Source organism: Pimephales promelas, chromosome 19 (assembly GCF_988280905.1).
Source record: "Pimephales promelas chromosome 19, fPimPro1.hap1.1, whole genome shotgun sequence".
Lineage (NCBI taxonomy): Eukaryota > Metazoa > Chordata > Actinopteri > Cypriniformes > Leuciscidae > Pimephales > Pimephales promelas.
The window spans coordinates 10,467,198-10,487,331 of record NC_142787.1 but is presented as its reverse complement, the minus strand read 5'-3'; the positions used below and the strand labels follow the sequence as shown (position 1 = coordinate 10,487,331).

Here is a 20,134-nt window from a genome sequence, read left to right as displayed (position 1 = left end):
TTTTGTGTGAATGAAACACAAACTGATGATTCTCACATTTACATTTATTAACACAATTACATAATATTGTTTATCCAGTAACAGTATTAAAGCACAGCCTGATATAGTGAATGTTGAACAATTATTCCACACACACAAACACACACACACACACACATACACACTTACACACCTGTGGTTTTGAAGGTCTTGAACTACAAGTCTTGAGCGTTTCACATCTATAATCTATCGATAAAGCATTTTTTTTTATTACCATTTTTACAACAAGCTGCATCAAAGTCGCGTGTGACGGATCCGTGCAACACGGAAAGCGTGAACATCATACGGCAGCGAGAGAGAGGAAATAACTAATATATTCAGGGAAAAAAAATCAATCATCCTATGATTAAAATTTTGCGTCCGTTCAAGGAACGTTCAAGGACTTTTCCATTAGACTAAACAGACACATAAGTCACATCATAGAAACAATCTCACACACACTCTCTCTCTATCAAAAACGAGACAGACCTTCATAATGCAAATGCTATTCTGAACTCAGAAATCTCAAAAAACTTTCTCTCAACTGGATTATCTTAATAACTCATGTTTCAGGATATCAATAAACTATTATTTCTCTGATGGAAGCATCGAGGGGAAAGTGTCTTTTATTTTCTCTCTCAGACTTGAAAAGCATCAACTGTAGCCTGTTGTAGGACCATTAAGATTTAATTGCATATTCACACAAACACATTTAATGATTCATTTTTGTACTTTGATTATTTTGGAAAAAATCATATTAAAATGTATGCAGTTTTTAATTCAGAATAATTCATTTAATTATTGTTTTTTAATGTTTATCACCACATTACAGTATGAGAACAACTTATTTTACAGTGTTGAGAATTTGAGCCCAGAAATGTGTTTAACTGTCACGTTTGGTCTGAAGCAAAAAAGTCTTGAGCATTTCACGTTTAATCTATAGATAAACATTTATTTATTTCCATTTACACAACAATTCGAGCCAAAAAGAGGAAATTAAAATATATATGTATAAATTATAATACACATATATATTACGTTAATTTAGAATAATTAATTGTATTAATGTATTTGAATGTTTATTAATGCATTGCAGTTTAAGAATGAGATTTCTAACGAGAATTTGAGCTTGGAAATGTGTTTAATTGTCATGAAGAAATTGCATAAAAACCTTAATAGTCCTAAAATAGTTCTTTGCACAAATATATATATATATATATATATATATATATATTTTTTTTTTTTTTTTTTGATTTGGAGATGAAACACCAAATATATTCTGCTTTCTTGAAACACTGAATTCGTCTGTATAATGTATTCCTCTATGTCTCGCTCTGTGGATTACAGCAGACGGCGTGCAGCGGTGGGAAAGAAGCGAACAAGACTGATGTTTTTACATGTGTATTTCACACCAACCAGCGACTGACACAAACAGACAAACGCTAACCGAAACAATTCACAACTACACCACAAGCTCAAATAAAAACCATTCCTGAAAATAATTCCTATGATACACAATATCACGATATGATTCTAGTCATTCAGTGCGAATGATGATTCTTTGATTATAAATAATGTAATTTCTCAGTCTCGTTTCAGGACAGGATCTTTAGACATTAACAAGTAAAAAGTACCATGAGTAAAATGTATGCTTGAGTGTGTTTTAATTCATTTATAAATCTTGGAATGATAGAATAGTTTCGGTGAATCAAGTGAGTGATTTTGAGTGGATCAAACAATATAACAAAGTGAGTGAATAAAAAAAAAATATACGACCAAAACCTTGCTTGACCTTCAAGCGCAAAAACACACGTAAACACTCGTTTTAACGACCTGCAGTCCTTTATCGTCTCCATAAATAGTCAAAAAAAAGAGGGAAATTGCAAACACTATAAATAAAAAGAGGAATGAAACGGGTGCGGAGAGTGTAAACTGGATACAGCTGCCCACTGGACACTAGGAAACGCGACCTTTGACCCCTCAGACCATGAAGCGATGCTCCTTGCCGTCGTGAGCCATGAGGATGACATTGCGGTTGGAGGTCCAGATGAGCCGGGCGAGTTTGAGGGCGTTCTGGGATCCGGGCGATGCCGGCTGGACCGGGGGAACCTGATAGGTTTTGATGCATCGGAGCTGAGGAGCAGAATTCAACATCCCGATGCTTCCTAACAGAGACGTGTTCATCTGAAACACAAAGAGAGAGATAGAGAGAGATGTGTTTTATAATAGTCCTAAACGATTGTTGCTTGTCAGACTGTACAAACATGATCATCGCTGTAAGCAGTGTCACACTGTAAGATCTCCATAATCATTAATGTCAGACTGTACTGGAGTTTTACAACAGACAGAGATAGACAACCTCAAAAAGACCAACATTATGGTCTTTCAGAAGAAGCCCAGATGTCAGGAACACAGATACCAGTTCAGTCTAGGCAGCACCGGCCTAGAGCACACGATGCAGTACACTTACCTCGGCCTGGTCATCACTGCATCGGGGAGTTTCAGTCTGGCAGTGAATGCTCTTAAAGATAAAGCTCGCAGAGCTCTATACGCCATTAAGAAGAAATTCCAAAACTCTGAATTACCGATTCCAATCTGGTGTAAAATCTTTGATAGTGTGATTCAGCCCATTGCGCTGTATGGAAGTGAGGTGTGGGGTCCACTCAGTGATCAGAGCTACACTAGATGGGACAGACAAACAACAGAAGCCCTACACACAGAATTCTGCAAAATGATACTAAAACTACAAAGGAAAACACCCAATAACGCGTGTAGGGCAGAATTAGGCCGATTCCCATTGATTATTAATATGCAAAAAAGATCCCTCAGATTCTGGATGCATCTAAAATCAAGTCCCACAGAATCGCTACATTTTAAAGCATTACAGACCCAAGAACTGAACCCCGAAAAGAGTCTTCTCAGTCAGCTGGTCCTGAGACTCACTAACTCGACTAACCCTACTAACACTCACCAGTCTCAGACCAGCACTGCTCCTCACACACACATCAGAATAAACCAAATTACTAAACAGTCTAAAAATACATATCTGGAACATTGGGATCAGGAAACCAAAACACAAAGTAAACTACAATTCTATCGAAATCTGAAATCAAATTATGAAATGGAGGAATATCTCCAGAGTGTGAGAGACACAAAGCAGAGACAGATCCTGAGCAAGTACAGGCTGAGTGAACACAGTCTAGCCATCGAGACCGGCCGACACAGAAAGAGCTGGCAACCCCGAGAGCAAAGGGTGTGTGTTCAGTGTAGGACAGGAGAGATCGAGACAGAGACACACTTCCTCCTCCACTGCCACAAATACAGCTCCATCAGAGACCTCTACTTCAATAAACTTAACTTAATACACAACTTTACAACCATGACTGAAGTAGAGCAGATAAAGATCTTACTAGGAGAGGGACAGACCGCAGCACTGGCTGCCAGATACGTGTGTGCGTGCCACAGCCTGAGAGACAGTAGGTGAATGTGTGTGAATGTGTGACCTCAGTGTGTCTCCCTAATGTCCACCACAGTGACCCTCAGTAATGTGTGTATGTGTGTATATATGTATGTTAAAACACTGTGGTATCAAACGTTCATAGAATTTATAATCTGTTACACTGTTATTTTTTGCAATTAATTTAATTTGTACATTTTAATTTAAGTTGTTATAATACTTTGTTTTTATTGATGTCTTCACTATACTATGTGTTACAAGCTTTGGCAATATTGTAATATGTACAGTCATGCCAATAAAGCAATTTGAATTGAATTGAATTAAATTGATAGACAGACAGAAAGATAGACAGATAAACAGACAGATAGATAAACAGACAAAAAGATAGACGGATAGAAATATAAATAGACAGAAAGAAAGATAGATAGTTAGACAGAAAGATAGACAGACAGAAAGAAAGATAAATAGACAGACAGAAACAGATAGATAGTCAAACAGATGGCTAGACAGACAGAAAGATATATAGACAGGCATATAGATAGATAAACACAGATAGATAGATAGATAAATAGATAGATAGATAGATAGATAGATAGATAAACAGACAGATAGATAGAAAGATAGATAGACAGACAGATAGATAGATTAACAGACAGATAGATAAACAGATAGAAAGATAGACAGACGGGTAGAAAGATAGATAGAAATATAGAAATATAGATAATCAGACAGAAAGATAGACAGACAAACAGATAGAAAGATAAATAGACAGACAGACAGACAGACAGATAGATAGATAGATAGACAGACAGAAAGATAGACAGACAGATATAGAGATAGATAAACAGACAGAAAGATAGGCAGACAGATAGAAAGATAGATAGACAGACAGATAGATAGATGGATGGATGGATGGATGGATGGATGGATGGATAGATAGATAGATAGATAGATAGATAGATAGATAGATAGATAGATAGATAGATAGATAGATAGATAGATAGATAGATAGATAGATAGATAGATAGATAGACTGACAGAAAGATAGACAGACAGACAGATAGAGAGATAGATAAACAGACAGACAGAAAGATAGACAGATAGAAAGATAGATAGACAGACAGATAGATAGATTGATGGATAGATAGATAGATAAAGAGACAGAAAGATAGGCTGACAGATAGAAAGATAGACAGACAGATAGATAGATAGAAAGACAGATAAACAGATAGACAGACAGACAGATAGATAGATAGATAGATAGATAGATAGATAGATAGATAGATAGATAGATAGATAGATAGATAGATAGATAGATAGATAGATAGATAGATAGATAGATAGATAGATAGATAGATAGATAGATAGATAGATAGATAGACAGACAGAAAATTAGATAGCAGGGCTCCAGACTAACTTTTTTTACTAGGAGCGCTGTTACCCCTAACTGAAAATTTTAGGAGCGCAAGCTGAAAATTTAGGGGCACACCTTAAATCAGCTTGCAATGCAATTATTCAAATTTTCCCCAAAATAACTGTAATACTGACAAATTCTTTAATAATAAATAGACTTAACATTATGATATGCTGTTTTGTTTTAAGTTCACAGGGTTTCAGACTCAAAGTTGAGGGCAGCATCACCTCAAATGAGAACTCACAGCGAGTTCTACAAAAAAAAAAAAAAAAAAAAATCTGGTAGCACTGGTGCTGACAATAAATCACTAAGCTTAATTTAGGGTGTAGATGAAATTAACTTTAGTTATTATCATTTATAATGTCTTAATATTAATTAATAAAAGTAGTGAAAATGTGTACGGAGTGAAAATAGCCAATAAACATCCTACTGTTTACAATGGTATTATTATTTTTTTTAAGTGTTTAAATAAGAGTTTTCCAACATCTCAACATTTTTCTTTTTAGGACAATCTTTAAAGGATGAACAAAAAATGTGTTGGTAATCACATAAAAAATACAAAAAAATAAAACATTTACATATGATATTATTGAAGTGCTGGGAAAAGATGTGTAGGCTACTTGTAAGCATTTGACTTTCTTACACATTATCATATTTATGGTTAGAGTTAACTTACTACATTAGCCTAAATCCATGGTTCTGTTAGGCTGATTTGTGGACTGAAAGCCTTCTATAAGTGTTTCTCCTGGTTTCCACGTCAGCGCTGTTTGATCTGATATGGTTTATAACAGAACTCTGCGCCGAATCTGAGTGTTTCTCACTGGATCTCGTGGTGTTGATGTTATTAATTCTGAGGCGAATTCAATGGATTTCTTCACTGGATCTCCTATGGGCTCTATGCACGGCGTTATTTCCGGTGAAGGATTAAGGATGCTCGATAACTTCCGCCGATCATAGAGTCCAATGCAATACCGAGAATTTATATTGAATTTTATACTCCATGGTTATACTAATGAAACGTTAGTCACAAAAACAGATAAAACAGACACCCCTCGTTGTGTTTATGCTTCTTTTTAAAATTATATTAAATAAATATAACTATATATAAAATTACATCTAAACGTATGTACGTTTCGTTTCAAAGACGGGAGGACAGTAAATATTGAAGACTCTGCCATTATCCCGTTTTCTCCGGTTTTCCTCCGCTTTAATCTACACAACCGGAAATGGACGAGCATCCTTACGTCAAATGCGGAACTTATGCGTGCATATAGCCCATTAACAGTGTTGCGTGAGCGAGATCGGCCCGCGACTGGCAAGTTCGGGGCTTTATTTTACCGTCAATGGTTCGGATCGCTGCTGCTGCTCCACGGTCCTATGAGTGGCGTATTTTCGTTCCACTTTCATTTTGTTTGCATTCGCTGCTAGGTAACGACTAACGAGTCGATAGATCGCTGATTGCTCAGACGCAAATCAGGTTGTGATATTTGTCTCCGTCTCCTTCCCACAGACGTTTACGCGCGCTATTCTTGTCACGGATTCATTGACGCGCCCCTTCCACGCTTTACCATGCGTTTAACGTGCGGTAAATTTACTGGTCGCACATGTGCGACTGGATGTAAAATTCAGTCGCACACTCTCAAATTTTGGTCGCAAAATGCGACCATTTGGTCGCAGTCTGGAGCCCTGGATAGATAAAGGTAGACAGGTAGTCATATATATATATACTGTAAATATATATATATATATATATATATATATATATATATATATTTAATGTATATCACTGCTTTGGAATAAAATTAAACTTGAATTGAGAGAGAGATGCCAGTAACACCTGAGACGGCAAAAAACAGAAATCTGAACAAATATGACAAATCTGAACATGAGATGATACCATGTAAGATAAGTGAAACACACACATCCACAGGAAGATATAGAGTTCCCACACACTGAGTCAGTCAGTCTACAAACCCTCAAAAAACATGACACACACACACACACACACACACACACACACGTGTTCCTCCAGTGCTCCAGAGAGGGGTAGGGCTTCAGTGGTGTCAGACGGCCAGTCGCCCTCATCCCAGCCTGGGCAACGTGAGGACCCTGAGGACTCCAGTGTTCATTAGCACACACACACCATTCAGACTGCATGGTTTACCCTTACAGTAATGATACCATTAGCCTGGAAGACATTCTTACACACACACACACACACACACGCACGCAGGAAGAGAAGACGACGAGTGTTTCTGAAAGACCTGCTTAAGAAGACAGACGCTCACGAGACGTGACCCTACACACACATTTCAAATAGACTACGCTTATAGTTCATTCATGTTTAACTTTTTCCCTGTAATTCATGGAGTTTTCTGGAAATCCATGTTTCCCCTGTTATACAGTAAGGAGCGCTGTTACACATCTCCTGAAAGAGTGCAGAATCTCCTGATCAAAACACAGGAGAAGCAGAAACAAGCGATAGAAGCATTGATGCCAATTATCAACTTTAAACACACAAGCTCAGCCACACTCTCTCTCTCACACACACACACACCTCTAAATATGATGAGGACAAAGTCTTGGACAAAAACACGATTTTATCAGCTTTTTGTTCAAAATATAGCTTTTTTATGAAACTTACCCACATTCAAGTGTTGACAAACATGAATGCATGTGTAAAATGACTTCTTCAAGCTAGAGGTCAGAGGTCAGGGGTGTTTACCTGCCAGAATGAGATGTGGCTATCAGCGTTGGAGTAAGTGGCCAGGTAACGTCCGTCTGGTGCGAAGGAAACCGCTGTTATTGGTCCTTTATGCCCGTGAATATGCTGTGGAAAAAAGCGCAGGTTTACATGTTATTGCAATTTCTATAGTTATGTATTCATTACGATTCAAAATGAGCGCATTGGAAATGAATGGAAGATGAACTTCATCTAGTGAAAACTTTTGGTACTGCAGCCTGACTGAAAGCTCATTATTTGAGATATCAAGCTCTAATTTGAAACACAACTTGTTTAGATTTATGCCTTTCGTTTTTTTTTTTCAAAGTATTTTTGGGCATTTTTTCATAAAATTAAACTTAGAATTCAGTAACTTTTTTCAAGTTCACTTTTTAAAACTTATTTCACTTCACCAATACTAAGTCAAATGTCGTCTTTGAAAAAAAAGATCAAACTTAGTCTGTGCTTTAAAGGTGCAATGTGTAACAAAGTTGAGTATCTATTAACAGAAATGCAATATGACATCCATAACTATGTTTTCAGTGGTGTATAAAGAACTTACTTAATTAGCCGTAATGTTTTTATTACCTTAGAATGAGACATTAATAGCTCCATAACCGCGGGAATCCCCTTCTATGAAGGTCGCCATGTTGTGACGTCATATTCCTACCGTAGCCGAACGCGAACAAACAGCGCTACAGAACGCGTTTCATCACTACCTTGAAAGAGAAGTAGCGGAAAGCTGGAAGCTAGCCTTACACTCCGTGAGTAGTGACTTTTCCCTTGTGAGTGGTGTAAAATATGTAGTTGGGATTGTTTCATGTAACTTAGTTCTCCCTCGCTGTGTTATGGGTTTGTTATGTTGGGGATAGATGTGCTGTTACGTTCGTGAGACAGCTGATGATTAGTATTCATGTCATTGACCGTAAAACAGTACGTTACAGGAATCACTAACCCGTCGATAGAGACTTTTACTAAAGTCTTTTATCACTAAAGTCGATCGCGAAGAATTTTAAAAATCAGAGAAAAAAAGCCTATTGTGTGTAGTAAATAGTATCTATGGGATGCGGAGATGACATGATTGTAACAGCGCGCGCACTTCCGACCTTTGGACTCATGCGGACGCGTCCCAGCTCAGCCACAGTAACAGCTCATATTAGCCAGCTAAACTATTACTACCCTGTTAGAAAAAATATATAGCTGCTCCCTCGCTGTATTATGGGTTTGCTACAGTTTGTGGGGAGAAATGTGCTGCTGGTTACGTTTGTGAGACAATCAGCTGATTATTATTTTATTAAATTATATATTAAAACCCTTGATCCTCACCTGACTATGGCTTTGTAAACAGACAGTATTCATGATGTGGTTTATAATGAACTGTGGTACAGAAACAGTGACAATGTTACACACTCTTGGCTTACTCTGGCTATTCTCTGCTGTCTCAGCCGACGAGATGTTTGTCCCGTTTTAGCAACCGTAGCTTCTTCGAAAGGGAGGGGTGAGCAGTGGGCTGAGCCCTTAGTGCAAACCTGGTGCAAACTCGCAACCGAACCACTAGATGTCGCTAAAAGTCACACATTGCTCCTTTAAAGCATTCAAGATTATATAATATAATTTTCAGGTCTATGCTCAAAACGTGAAAAAAAATATTATAATTATATTATTATAAAAAATTATTATTATTATATCTACTGCGTAAATTTTACGGCTTTGATATATTATAGTAGATAGTCAGACTTCAGATAAAGATCTAAATCAGACCGTTGCACAAAGCACTGAAGACTCTGACTATCTTAAGTAGGACTACACTGTAATGCATTCTGGGTAAAATAAGACACTTTTCAAAACAAAAAAACATGGTGGATCGAGTAAGCGCATTCAACCGCTCAGTGCAGTTTACCCCAGCGGAAGATTTGTGTGTGTTGGAGGAGTATAACAGTTACAAGGACATTTTACTGGGGAAATTTAGCAGAGAATGTAGAAACAAGAAGGAATGTTTCATTTGGACAAAGTTAACAGCGTTGATCCGACCGTTGAGCGTAGCGTTAAAGACGTACAGAAAAGATACAAAAACATTAGCCTGACTTCGTCATACTCATATTCTTGTCAGAATGTGAATCTGATACTGCTCCATAGGGCTTTGATTATGAGGCGTGTCTTAACCGAACCAGGGAAAAAAACAAACAAACTCTGCACTCAATTGGATAGTCGGTAGACCTACAACAAATCAGAGCAACGCAGTTACGCTGCCTTCACACTGGCAGTTGAAATCAGCTCCGTAATACGCAATACGTTCCCAACGGACGTCGTACTACACAGTGAAAAGCGTCGGACACGGGTAGAACAAAAATGGCGGAGAGAGAGATTAAAGTTTGATTGTGTTTTATTTTTATTATCATTAAAGTTTGATTCTGTCAGTTCTGAATCTGTATGATCTCTCTGATGATACGTTGACATGTCATGTCGGCTAAAATATGTGATATAGTGGTCAATAGTTCAATGTCTACCTTCAATTTAATTGTATTAACTGCCCTTATAAACGTTAGAAAGTCATGAAAATAAAAAATGACATGACAACTTATCGTTATAAAATCATAATTTATTTTATTAAAAGTTAATAATTCAGGTTTGTTTATCAGTACCATAGCAACGCTCAACTTCCGCTGGAATTGTCGGATAGGAACCGTACGTAGCTTTTCGCACGAGTTCAAATTTTTGAACGCATCCGGATGACCAACGGACACGATTTTCTTCGCACCGCACTCGGTCGGACCCGTTTCGGACCCATTCGCATGCGGTCTGCGAATCTCCATAGGAAATGAATGACTTCCGGTCGTTTCGCAGCCGCATCGGAGCTGATTTCAACTGCCAGTGTGAAGGCGGCGTAAGTCAACTACTTTGTATTTGTATTATAAGTAAAATAACGAGTGTTGCTTCTTTTACTTGGTCCTCCATGAGTGCGACCAAAGGAGAAACCACAACGACCACAGGCTTTTCGTTACGTCCCATCTTCTTAACTTAGCGACCGTCAGAGCCAGCTGATAATTGCCGAATCATGTAGGAAGGACGGCAAAAATATATTTCCGATCGACAAATGCCTTGATTGCAGTTTTCTTTTCGTCTATTAAAATGTTAAGTTGATAACGTGATGATTACGTCCTTGCAGATCATCTGTCCATCATCGTATAAAGCCCGCCCTGGCAATTTGATTGGCCCGATCATTTTTTGACTGATCATAATTACAAACAAAAAATGTTGTGGGCGGGGTTCGGGCTGGCATCCAGGCTACAAAAACATGGTACAAGATGCCAAAAAAGAAATATTAAAGAGGAAATATCCAAAAACAGGAGGAGGACCCCAAGAGAAACTTAATGACACTGAAATGGTGATAAATATATACGGTGGACAGTCGCCTATGTTTTCTTTCGGCTGTTTATAATGTAAATGATTGTCACTGCTGGTTGCTATGGTAACAGAGTCTGAGACCTAAGTTAGTCAGGGGGAAAGGTGTCTAATTTTATTGGTCTAAATTAAGTCAGTGTTTAATTTTGTGAAACTGTCTAACTTGCATTAGACTAGTCTAAGAGCAAATTTAAGACTTGTCTAACATAGCTTTGTGAAACCGGCCCCAGAGATTTGTCTTTCCCTAAACCTGCAAAGCCGAGGCTTCAGATGAACACGTTCCCCAACAGCAGAGCCTCATCTGCTCGCAGACGTCTGTATAGACCATTTCACAAGATGTAAACAACACTGGTCCAGAAGCACTTCCTGTTTCAGTTTTTTAACACTACATAAGAGCTGGGATAAAATACAACCAACAGAACATTTAAAACTGAATCAAAAAGTTAAACAAACATCTTTAAGATGTTTTCTTTACATGTGAAATAAACTGAAACAGGAAGTGCTTCTGGACCAGTGTTGTTTACATCTTGTGAAATGGTCTATAACCGCCAGTCAATGTGTTGACATGCTGAAATGAACATCAGCTCATCATGTGGGAATGACAAACAGACGGTGTAAAGCAATAACCCATCGCTGTCACAAGGAACGGGCCTCATAATGGAGCGATTGGATTAAAGACATATGCGGCTTTATGACAGCTCAAAACTAAAATAATCTCTTACAATTAAAGATGAAACGCAATGAAAACAGCATCACCCGACCCGCGTGTGTAATGAAAATCTGACGGCGGAGATATTGGCCTGTCAAATCACGACGCTTCATCCAAAACTCCTCCAGACGGCAAAACACACGTTCAAAATTGTTTCTCCTCATGAAAATAAACTATAGAATATACGACTACGTGTGATTTAAAACCCATAAAGACAATGTCACGCACAGCTGAATAATACAGATAATAAAGAGATATTATCCTAATTTATTTGATATTTAATGTTAACAAGTGAATCTATTCACACACTATTTTACTCTATTTTTCATCAAATAAATGCAGATTTGGTGAGCCGAAGAGACAACTTTAAAAAATCTTTCAGATCCAAAACTTTTGACTGGTAGTGTGTGTCGGGCTTTATTAGTGTTAAGACCGAAATGACCTACAAAACAGTCTAAACGGTCCAGGCTGATTTAATTGCTGAATTCACTTCCTGTTTAAACGGGCGAACCAGAATAAGCTGCGATGTGAACCAGACTATATGATGAGTGTGTATGAACAGCGTATTGACCAACGCAACAGAACAATCGTGCAGGAGAAGCTGATGGGAAAATGTGCTGCATCAGGAGATTCGGACAAAACACACACACACACACACAGTGTGTTTAATTAGTAAATGCAGCAGACGTCTGTAGTCCGGCTGTCCACTTCACAGATCAAAGAGAGGACAGATGGTGTGCAGAGTGACCGGACACACACACACACACACTCTGGAGGACGCAATGTTTGTGTTTCAGATTCTGATGAAAATCATGCGATCAGTGATGGTCATGTTGAGGGCATTATGGGATGCACATATGATCTGATCGCTGGATTCCCCAGACGACAATTTCAGAGAGATTTGATCTTCACAACTGTAAACAGCCTAAAATCAATCCTTCAATCAATTCAGCTGTGAGGCCAAATCTAACTGTCTCAAACACACACACACATACTACTAATGTGAGAGTGTGTGTGTATAAGTGTGAGAGAGTGTGAGTGTATGTGTGAATTTGTATGGGAGTGTATATGTGAGAGTGTATCTGTGTGTCAGAGTATATGAGTGTGAGCATGTTTGTGTATGTGTGTGTGTGTGAGCATGTGTGTGTATGAGTATGAGTGCGCGCAGAGGTCTGTCTTATCAACTCAACCCAGAGTCAGTGTGTTTCTCTGACAGTATGACTGACACACACACAAACAGAGAGAGAGAGAGAGAGCTCAGACTCATCATGTGACCCCAGCTGTGACATCACGGTCACCTGGACCGGGTCGATCACACAATTTCCAGCTCTGCAGGGCAGCGTTTCCCATCATGCACCTCTGCCTGCTCACACCTGCCCTCTGCCCTCCGACACACACCTGCACTCCAGGTGAACCCACACTCAACACACACATCCCGTCGCACATCAACACACACACACACTCTCACCTGGCACTTCCCAGTGCGAACATCATAAAGGGCCACTGAACCCTGCCGGGCGCCGACAGCGATGCGATAACTGCGATCGCAATACGCCACCATATAAAACCTGCGGAGAGAGAGATGGAGAATATCTCAGAGTCAACACACTGCATACTAACACAGAGCAGCACACTAGCACTACTGAGGCGACTCCTGCAGTGCATGATGGATAATCTGCACTCCACTTGACCATCCAAATCCAGTGCGTTAAATCAACCTCGATATTAATCTTTCTTGGCCATTATTATTTTTATACAACTATCATTTAATTAAGAGTAATTAAAAAAAGTTTCTAAAAAATTAATTTATAAATCATTTTAAATAAATATTAATTTCTCTACAAAATATAATTTCTAAATCATTTAAATAATCGTTTTCAATATCAAATTTTTCTCCAAAATGAAATATATTTTTTATAAAAAAAATCAAAACCAATTTATTTCTGATGTAATTGAATGGCATGCTAAAATAATTTTTGTATTTTTTCACAGTCTCATTTTTATTTACTCAGTAATGAATTATAACTTTTTTTGTCATAAAGTACATGCAAAGTGATGTATTACTTTTAAAATACAAAAGTAATTTATTTCTGAGATAATTGAATAGCATGCTAAATTAGTACATTAGTATACTAATGTTTGAAAAGTTAATGTTGCATACTTCTTGTACATTATAATGATAGTATGCAAATTTGGTTCAGCCTATATATGGATTTAATCCATCAAATTTGCATCAATCGCTGTCATTTGAGGTTTGACCTCTGACCCATTAAAATCAATGAGCGGCTCGTTTGACCCGTCATCAGATTCAGAAGTATATCAGTGTCCAACTAATAAAACACCACAAACGTCACTAATTACTGAATTACAGAATTAACTTTAATTTTCCAATCTGGCAAATATAAATATAAATATTTGATGAAAAAACTAAAACTAAATGGAAACTAAAAATGTTGCCTTGGCAATTACTATAACTGAAATAAGTTTAAGTTTAAACTTAAAATAAAGCACATGCTAAATTACCAACTTCAAGTTTCTATATACTTTAAAGCTTAAATTTGAAATGAATTACTAAATTATAATAAATTACAAACAAAACTTAAAATGTTTTAAATATTTAGACATTTAAAAAAAAAAAAACGAAACCAAATAAAAATGACAAAAGAATTTTAACTAAAAATTAAAATACAAATATTAAATGAAAAACGTGAAAAACGAAATAAAAATTAGAACTGTTGCTTTAGCAACTGAAATAAGTTTATTTTATTTTATTTGAAATAAATTAAATGCTAAAATTACTAACTTCAAGCTAAAAAAAAATTCAAAAACCTAATAAACAAAACTGTCAAAATACAAAATACTCAAATTCAAAACTGAAACTATATAGTTTAAAACTTAAACTTGAAAAAGTACTAAAATTACTAACTTATGATAAATGACAACTATTTAGAATTCTTTTATTTTTAAAAAACAAAACCTAATAATTATAATGAAAAAAAAGAAATGTAACAAAAATTAAAGCACAACTATAAAACTATAAAAATAAAAGCTAATTGAAAACTGTAAAAGTATGTGAATAACGCTGTAATATTAACGCTGTTTAATGCACTGACCTGCAGACGGCCGGGAAACACTCGGACAAGCCTTTCTTCTTCACCAGAGACCCTTCGATACAGTACATGATGATGTCCATCACCTGCAGCACACAACATGTGATTGGTTGACACTGGAGTCACACCTCTGCTGTACTTTTACACATGTGGCAGGATGATCAGACTGATTAAAGGTGCTGTATGTTATGAGGAGGCCATGTGAGTGTGTTGAAGGCCTAAACTCAGAGGAGGAGGCCGTGTGAGTGTGAGGAAGACCTAAACTCAGAGGAGGAGGCCGTGTGAGTGTGTGGAAGACCTAAACTCAGAGGAGGAGGCCGTGTGAGTGTGAGGAAGGCCTAAACTCAGAGGAGGAGGCCGTGTGAGTGTGTGGAAGGCCTAAACTCAGAGAAGGAGGCCGTGTGAGTGTGTGGAAGACCTAAACTCAGAGAAGGAGGCCGTGTGAGTGTGTGGAAGGCCTAAACTCAGAGAAGGAGGCCGTGTGAGTGTGTGGAAGGCCTAAACTCAGAGGAGGAGGCCGTGTGAGTGTGTGGAAGACCTAAACTCAGAGAAGGAGGCCGTGTGAGTGTGTGGAAGACCTAAACTCAGAGAAGGAGGCCGTGTGAGTGTGTGGAAGGCCTAAACTCAGAGGAGGAGGCCGTGTGAGTGTGTGGAAGACCTAAACTCAGAGAAGGAGGCCGTGTGAGTGTGTGGAAGGCCTAAACTCAGAGGAGGAGGCCGTGTGAGTGTGTGGAAGACCTAAACTCAGAGAAGGAGGCCGTGTGAGTGTGTGGAAGACCTAAACTCAGAGGAGGAGGCCATGTGAGTGTGTGGAAGACCTAAACTCAGAGAAGGAGGCCGTGTGAGTGTGTGGAAGGCCTAAACTCAGAGGAGGAGGCCATGTGAGTGTGTGGAAGACCTAAACTCAGAGAAGGAGGCCGTGTGAGTGTGTGGAAGGCCTAAACTCAGAGAAGGAGGCCGTGTGAGTGTGTGGAAGGCCTAAACTCAGAGGAGGAGGCCGTGTGAGTGTGTGGAAGACCTAAACTCAGAGAAGGAGGCCGTGTGAGTGTGTGGAAGACCTAAACTCAGAGAAGGAGGCCGTGTGAGTGTGTGGAAGGCCTGAACTCAGAGAAGGAGGCCGTGTGAGTGTGTGGAAGGCCTAAACTCAGAGGAGGAGGCCGTGTGAGTGTGTGGAAGACCTAAACTCAGAGAAGGAGGCCGTGTGAGTGTGTGGAAGACCTAAACTCAGAGAAGGAGGCCGTGTGAGTGTGTGGAAGGCCTAAACTCAGAGAAGGAGGCCGTGTGAGTGTGTGGAAGGACTAAACTCAGAGGAGGAGGCCATGTGAGTGTGTAGAAGGTCTAAACTCAGAGAAGGAGGCAATGTGAGTGTGTGGAAGGCCTGAACTCAGAGAAGGAGGCCGTGTGAGTGTGTGGAAGGACTAAACTCAGAGGAGGAGGCCATGTGAGTGTGTGGAAGACCTAAACTCAGAGAAGGAGGCCGTGTGAGTGTGTGGAAGGACTAAACTCAGAGAAGGAGGCCGTGTGAGTGTGTGGAAGACCTAAACTCAGAGAAGGAGGCCGTGTGAGTGTGTGGAAGGCCTGAACTCAGAGGAGGAGGTCGTGTGAGAGTGTAGAAGGCCTAAACTCAGAGAAGGAGGCAATGTGAGTGTGTGGAAGACCTAAACTCAGAGGAGGAGGTCGTGTGAGTGTGTGGAAGGACTAAACTCAGAGAAGGAGGCTGTGTGAGTGTGTGGAAGGCCTGAACTCAGAGGAGGAGGTCGTGTGAGTGTGTAGAAGGCCTAAACTCAGAGAAGGAGGCAATGTGAGTGTGTGGAAGACCTAAACTCAGAGGAGGAGGTCGTGTGAGTGTGTAGAAGGCCTAAACTCAGAGAAGGAGGCAATGTGAGTGTGTGGAAGACCTAAACTCAGAGGAGGAGGCAATGTGAGTGTGTGGAAGGCCTAAACTCAGAGAAGGAGGCTGTGTGAGTGTGTAGAAGGCCTAAACATAGAGGAGGCCGTGTGAGTGTGTGGAAGGCCTAAACTCAGAGAAGGAGGCAATGTGAGTGTGTGGAAGGCCTAAACTCAGAGAAGGAGGCTGTGTGAGTGTGTAGAAGGCCTAAACATAGAGGAGGCCGTGTGAGTGTGTGGAAGGCCTAAACTCAGAGAAGGAGGCCGTGTGAGTGTGTGGAAGGCCTGAACTCAGAGAAGGAGGCCGTGTGAGTGTGTGGAAGGCCTAAACTCAGAGGATGAGGCAATGTGAGTGTGTGGAAGGCCTGAACTCAGAGAAGGAGGCCGTGTGAGTGTGTAGAAGGCCTAATCTCAGAGAAGGAGGCCGTGTGAGTGTGTGGAAGGCCTAAACTCAGAGAAGGAGGCCGTGTGAGTGTGTGGAAGGACTAAACTAAGAGAAGGAGGCCGTGTGAGTGTGTGGAAGGCCTAAACATAGAGGAGGAGGCCGTGTGAGTGTGTGGAAGGCCTAAACTCAGAGAAGAAGGCCGTGTGAGTGTGTGGAAGGCCTAAACTCAGAGAAGGAGGCAATGTGAGTGTGTGGAAGGCCTGAACTCAGAGAAGGAGGCCGTGTGAGTGTGTAGAAGGCCTAAACTCAGAGAAGGAGGCCGTGTGAGTGTGTAGAAGGCCTAAACTCAGAGAAGGAGGCCGTGTGAGTGTGTGGAAGGCCTAAACATAGAGGAGGAGGCCGTGTGAGTGTGTGGAAGGACTAAACTCAGAGAAGGAGGCCATGTGAGTGTGTGGAAGGCCTAAACTCAGAGAAGGAGGCCGTGTGAGTGTGTGGAAGACCTAAACTCAGAGAAGGAGGCCGTGTGAGTGTGTGGAAGGACTAAACTCAGAGAAGGAGGCCGTGTGAGTGTGTGGAAGACCTAAACTCAGAGAAGGAGGCCGTGTGAGTGTGTGGAAGGCCTAAACTCAGAGAAGGAGGCCGTGTGAGTGTGTGGAAGGCCTGAACTCAGAGGAGGAGGTCGTGTGAGAGTGTAGAAGGCCTAAACTCAGAGAAGGAGGCAATGTGAGTGTGTGGAAGACCTAAACTCAGAGGAGGAGGTCGTGTGAGTGTGTAGAAGGCCTAAACTCAGAGAAGGAGGCAATGTGAGTGTGTGGAAGACCTAAACTCAGAGGAGGAGGTCGTGTGAGTGTGTAGAAGGCCTAAACTCAGAGAAGGAGGCAATGTGAGTGTGTGGAAGGCCTAAACTCAGAGAAGGAGGCTGTGTGAGTGTGTAGAAGGCCTAAACATAGAGGAGGCCGTGTGAGTGTGTGGAAGGCCTAAACTCAGAGAAGGAGGCCGTGTGAGTGTGTGGAAGGCCTGAACTCAGAGAAGGAGGCCGTGTGAGTGTGTGGAAGGCCTAAACTCAGAGGATGAGGCAATGTGAGTGTGTGGAAGGCCTGAACTCAGAGAAGGAGGCCGTGTGAGTGTGTAGAAGGCCTAATCTCAGAGAAGGAGGCCGTGTGAGTGTGTGGAAGGCCTAAACTCAGAGAAGGAGGCCGTGTGAGTGTGTGGAAGGACTAAACTAAGAGAAGGAGGCCGTGTGAGTGTGTGGAAGGCCTAAACATAGAGGAGGAGGCCGTGTGAGTGTGTGGAAGGCCTAAACTCAGAGAAGAAGGCCGTGTGAGTGTGTGGAAGGCCTAAACTCAGAGAAGGAGGCAATGTGAGTGTGTGGAAGGCCTGAACTCAGAGAAGGAGGCCGTGTGAGTGTGTAGAAGGCCTAAACTCAGAGAAGGAGGCCGTGTGAGTGTGTAGAAGGCCTAAACTCAGAGAAGGAGGCCGTGTGAGTGTGTGGAAGGCCTAAACATAGAGGAGGAGGCCGTGTGAGTGTGTGGAAGGACTAAACTGAGAGAAGGAGGCCATGTGAGTGTGTGGAAGACCTAAACTCAGAGAAGGAGGCCGTGTGAGTGTGTAGAAGGCCTAAACTCAGAGAAGGAGGCCGTGTGAGTGTGTGGAAGGCCTAAACATAGAGGAGGAGGCCGTGTGAGTGTGTGGAAGGACTAAACTCAGAGAAGGAGGCCATGTGAGTGTGTGGAAGGCCTAAACTCAGAGAAGGAGGCCGTGTGAGTGTGTGGAAGGCCTGAACTCAGAGGAGGAGATCGTGTGAGTGTGTGGAAGACCTAAACTCAGAGGAGGAGGTCGTGTGAGTGTGTGGAAGGCCTAAACTCAGAGGAGGAGGTCGTGTGAGTGTGTGGAAGGCCTAAACTCAGAGGAGGAGGCCATGTGAGTGTGTGGAAGACCTAAACTCAGAGAAGGAGGCCGTGTGAGTGTGTGGAAGGCCTAAACTCAGAGGAGGAGGTCGTGTGAGTGTGTGGAAGGCCTGAACTCAGAGAAGGAGGCCGTGTGAGTGTGTGGAAGACCTAAACTCAGAGAAGGAGGCAATGTGAGTGTGTGGAAGGCCTGAACTCAGAGGAGGAGGTCGTGTGAGTGTGTAGAAGGCCTAAACTCAGAGAAGGAGGCCGTGTGAGTGTGTGGAAGGCCTGAACTCAGAGAAGGAGGCCGTGTGAGTGTGTGGAAGGCCTAAACTCAGAGGATGAGGCAATGTGAGTGTGTGGAAGGCCTGAACTCAGAGAAGGAGGCCGTGTGAGTGTGTAGAAGGCCTAATCTCAGAGAAGGAGGCCGTGTGAGTGTGTGGAAGGCCTAAACTCAGAGAAGGAGGCCGTGTGAGTGTGTGGAAGGACTAAACTAAGAGAAGGAGGCCGTGTGAGTGTGTGGAAGGCCTAAACATAGAGGAGGAGGCCGTGTGAGTGTGTGGAAGGCCTAAACTCAGAGAAGGAGGCCGTGTGAGTGTGTGAAAGGCCTAAACTCAGAGAAGGAGGCAATGTGAGTGTGTGGAAGGCCTGAACTCAGAGAAGGAGGCCGTGTGAGTGTGTAGAAGGCCTAAACTCAGAGAAGGAGGCCGTGTGAGTGTGTGGAACGACTAAACTAAGAGAAGGAGGCCATGTGAGTGTGTGAAAGGCCTAAACTCAGAGAAGGAGGCAATGTGAGTGTGTGGAAGGCCTGAACTCAGAGAAGGAGGCCGTGTGAGTGTGTAGAAGGCCTAAACTCAGAGAAGGAGGCCGTGTGAGTGTGTGGAAGGACTAAACTAAGAGAAGGAGGCCATGTGAGTGTGTAGAAGGCCTAAACTCAGAGAAGGAGGCCGTGTGAGTGTGTGGAAGGCCTAAACTCAGAGAAGGAGGCCGTGTGAGTGTGTGGAAGGCCTAAACATAGAGGAGGAGGCCGTGTGAGTGTGTGGAAGGACTAAACTCAGAGAAGGAGGCCATGTGAGTGTGTGGAAGACCTAAACTCAGAGAAGGAGGCCGTGTGAGTGTGTAGAAGGCCTAAACTCAGAGA

The 20,134-nt window shown here is 41.2% G+C and overlaps 1 protein-coding gene across 7 annotated transcripts in view; it reads right to left on the bottom strand.

The window, feature by feature from the left end:
• Positions 1-26: 26 nt before the first annotated feature.
• Positions 27-20,134, bottom strand: part of wdr7 (WD repeat domain 7) — a 152,641-nt gene continuing 132,533 nt past the window's right edge. For all 7 annotated transcript variants that reach the window (XM_039653846.2, XM_039653848.2, XM_089123471.1 and 4 more), the window contains 4 exons: positions 14,836-14,918; positions 13,191-13,290; positions 7,615-7,719; positions 27-2,202 (listed from right to left, as the gene is read on the bottom strand). In XM_039653846.2, the coding sequence (XP_039509780.2) occupies positions 1,999-2,202; positions 7,615-7,719; positions 13,191-13,290; positions 14,836-14,918 (492 nt within the window). In that variant the 3' untranslated portion in view covers positions 27-1,998. The remainder of the gene's footprint in view (positions 2,203-7,614; positions 7,720-13,190; positions 13,291-14,835; positions 14,919-20,134) is intronic.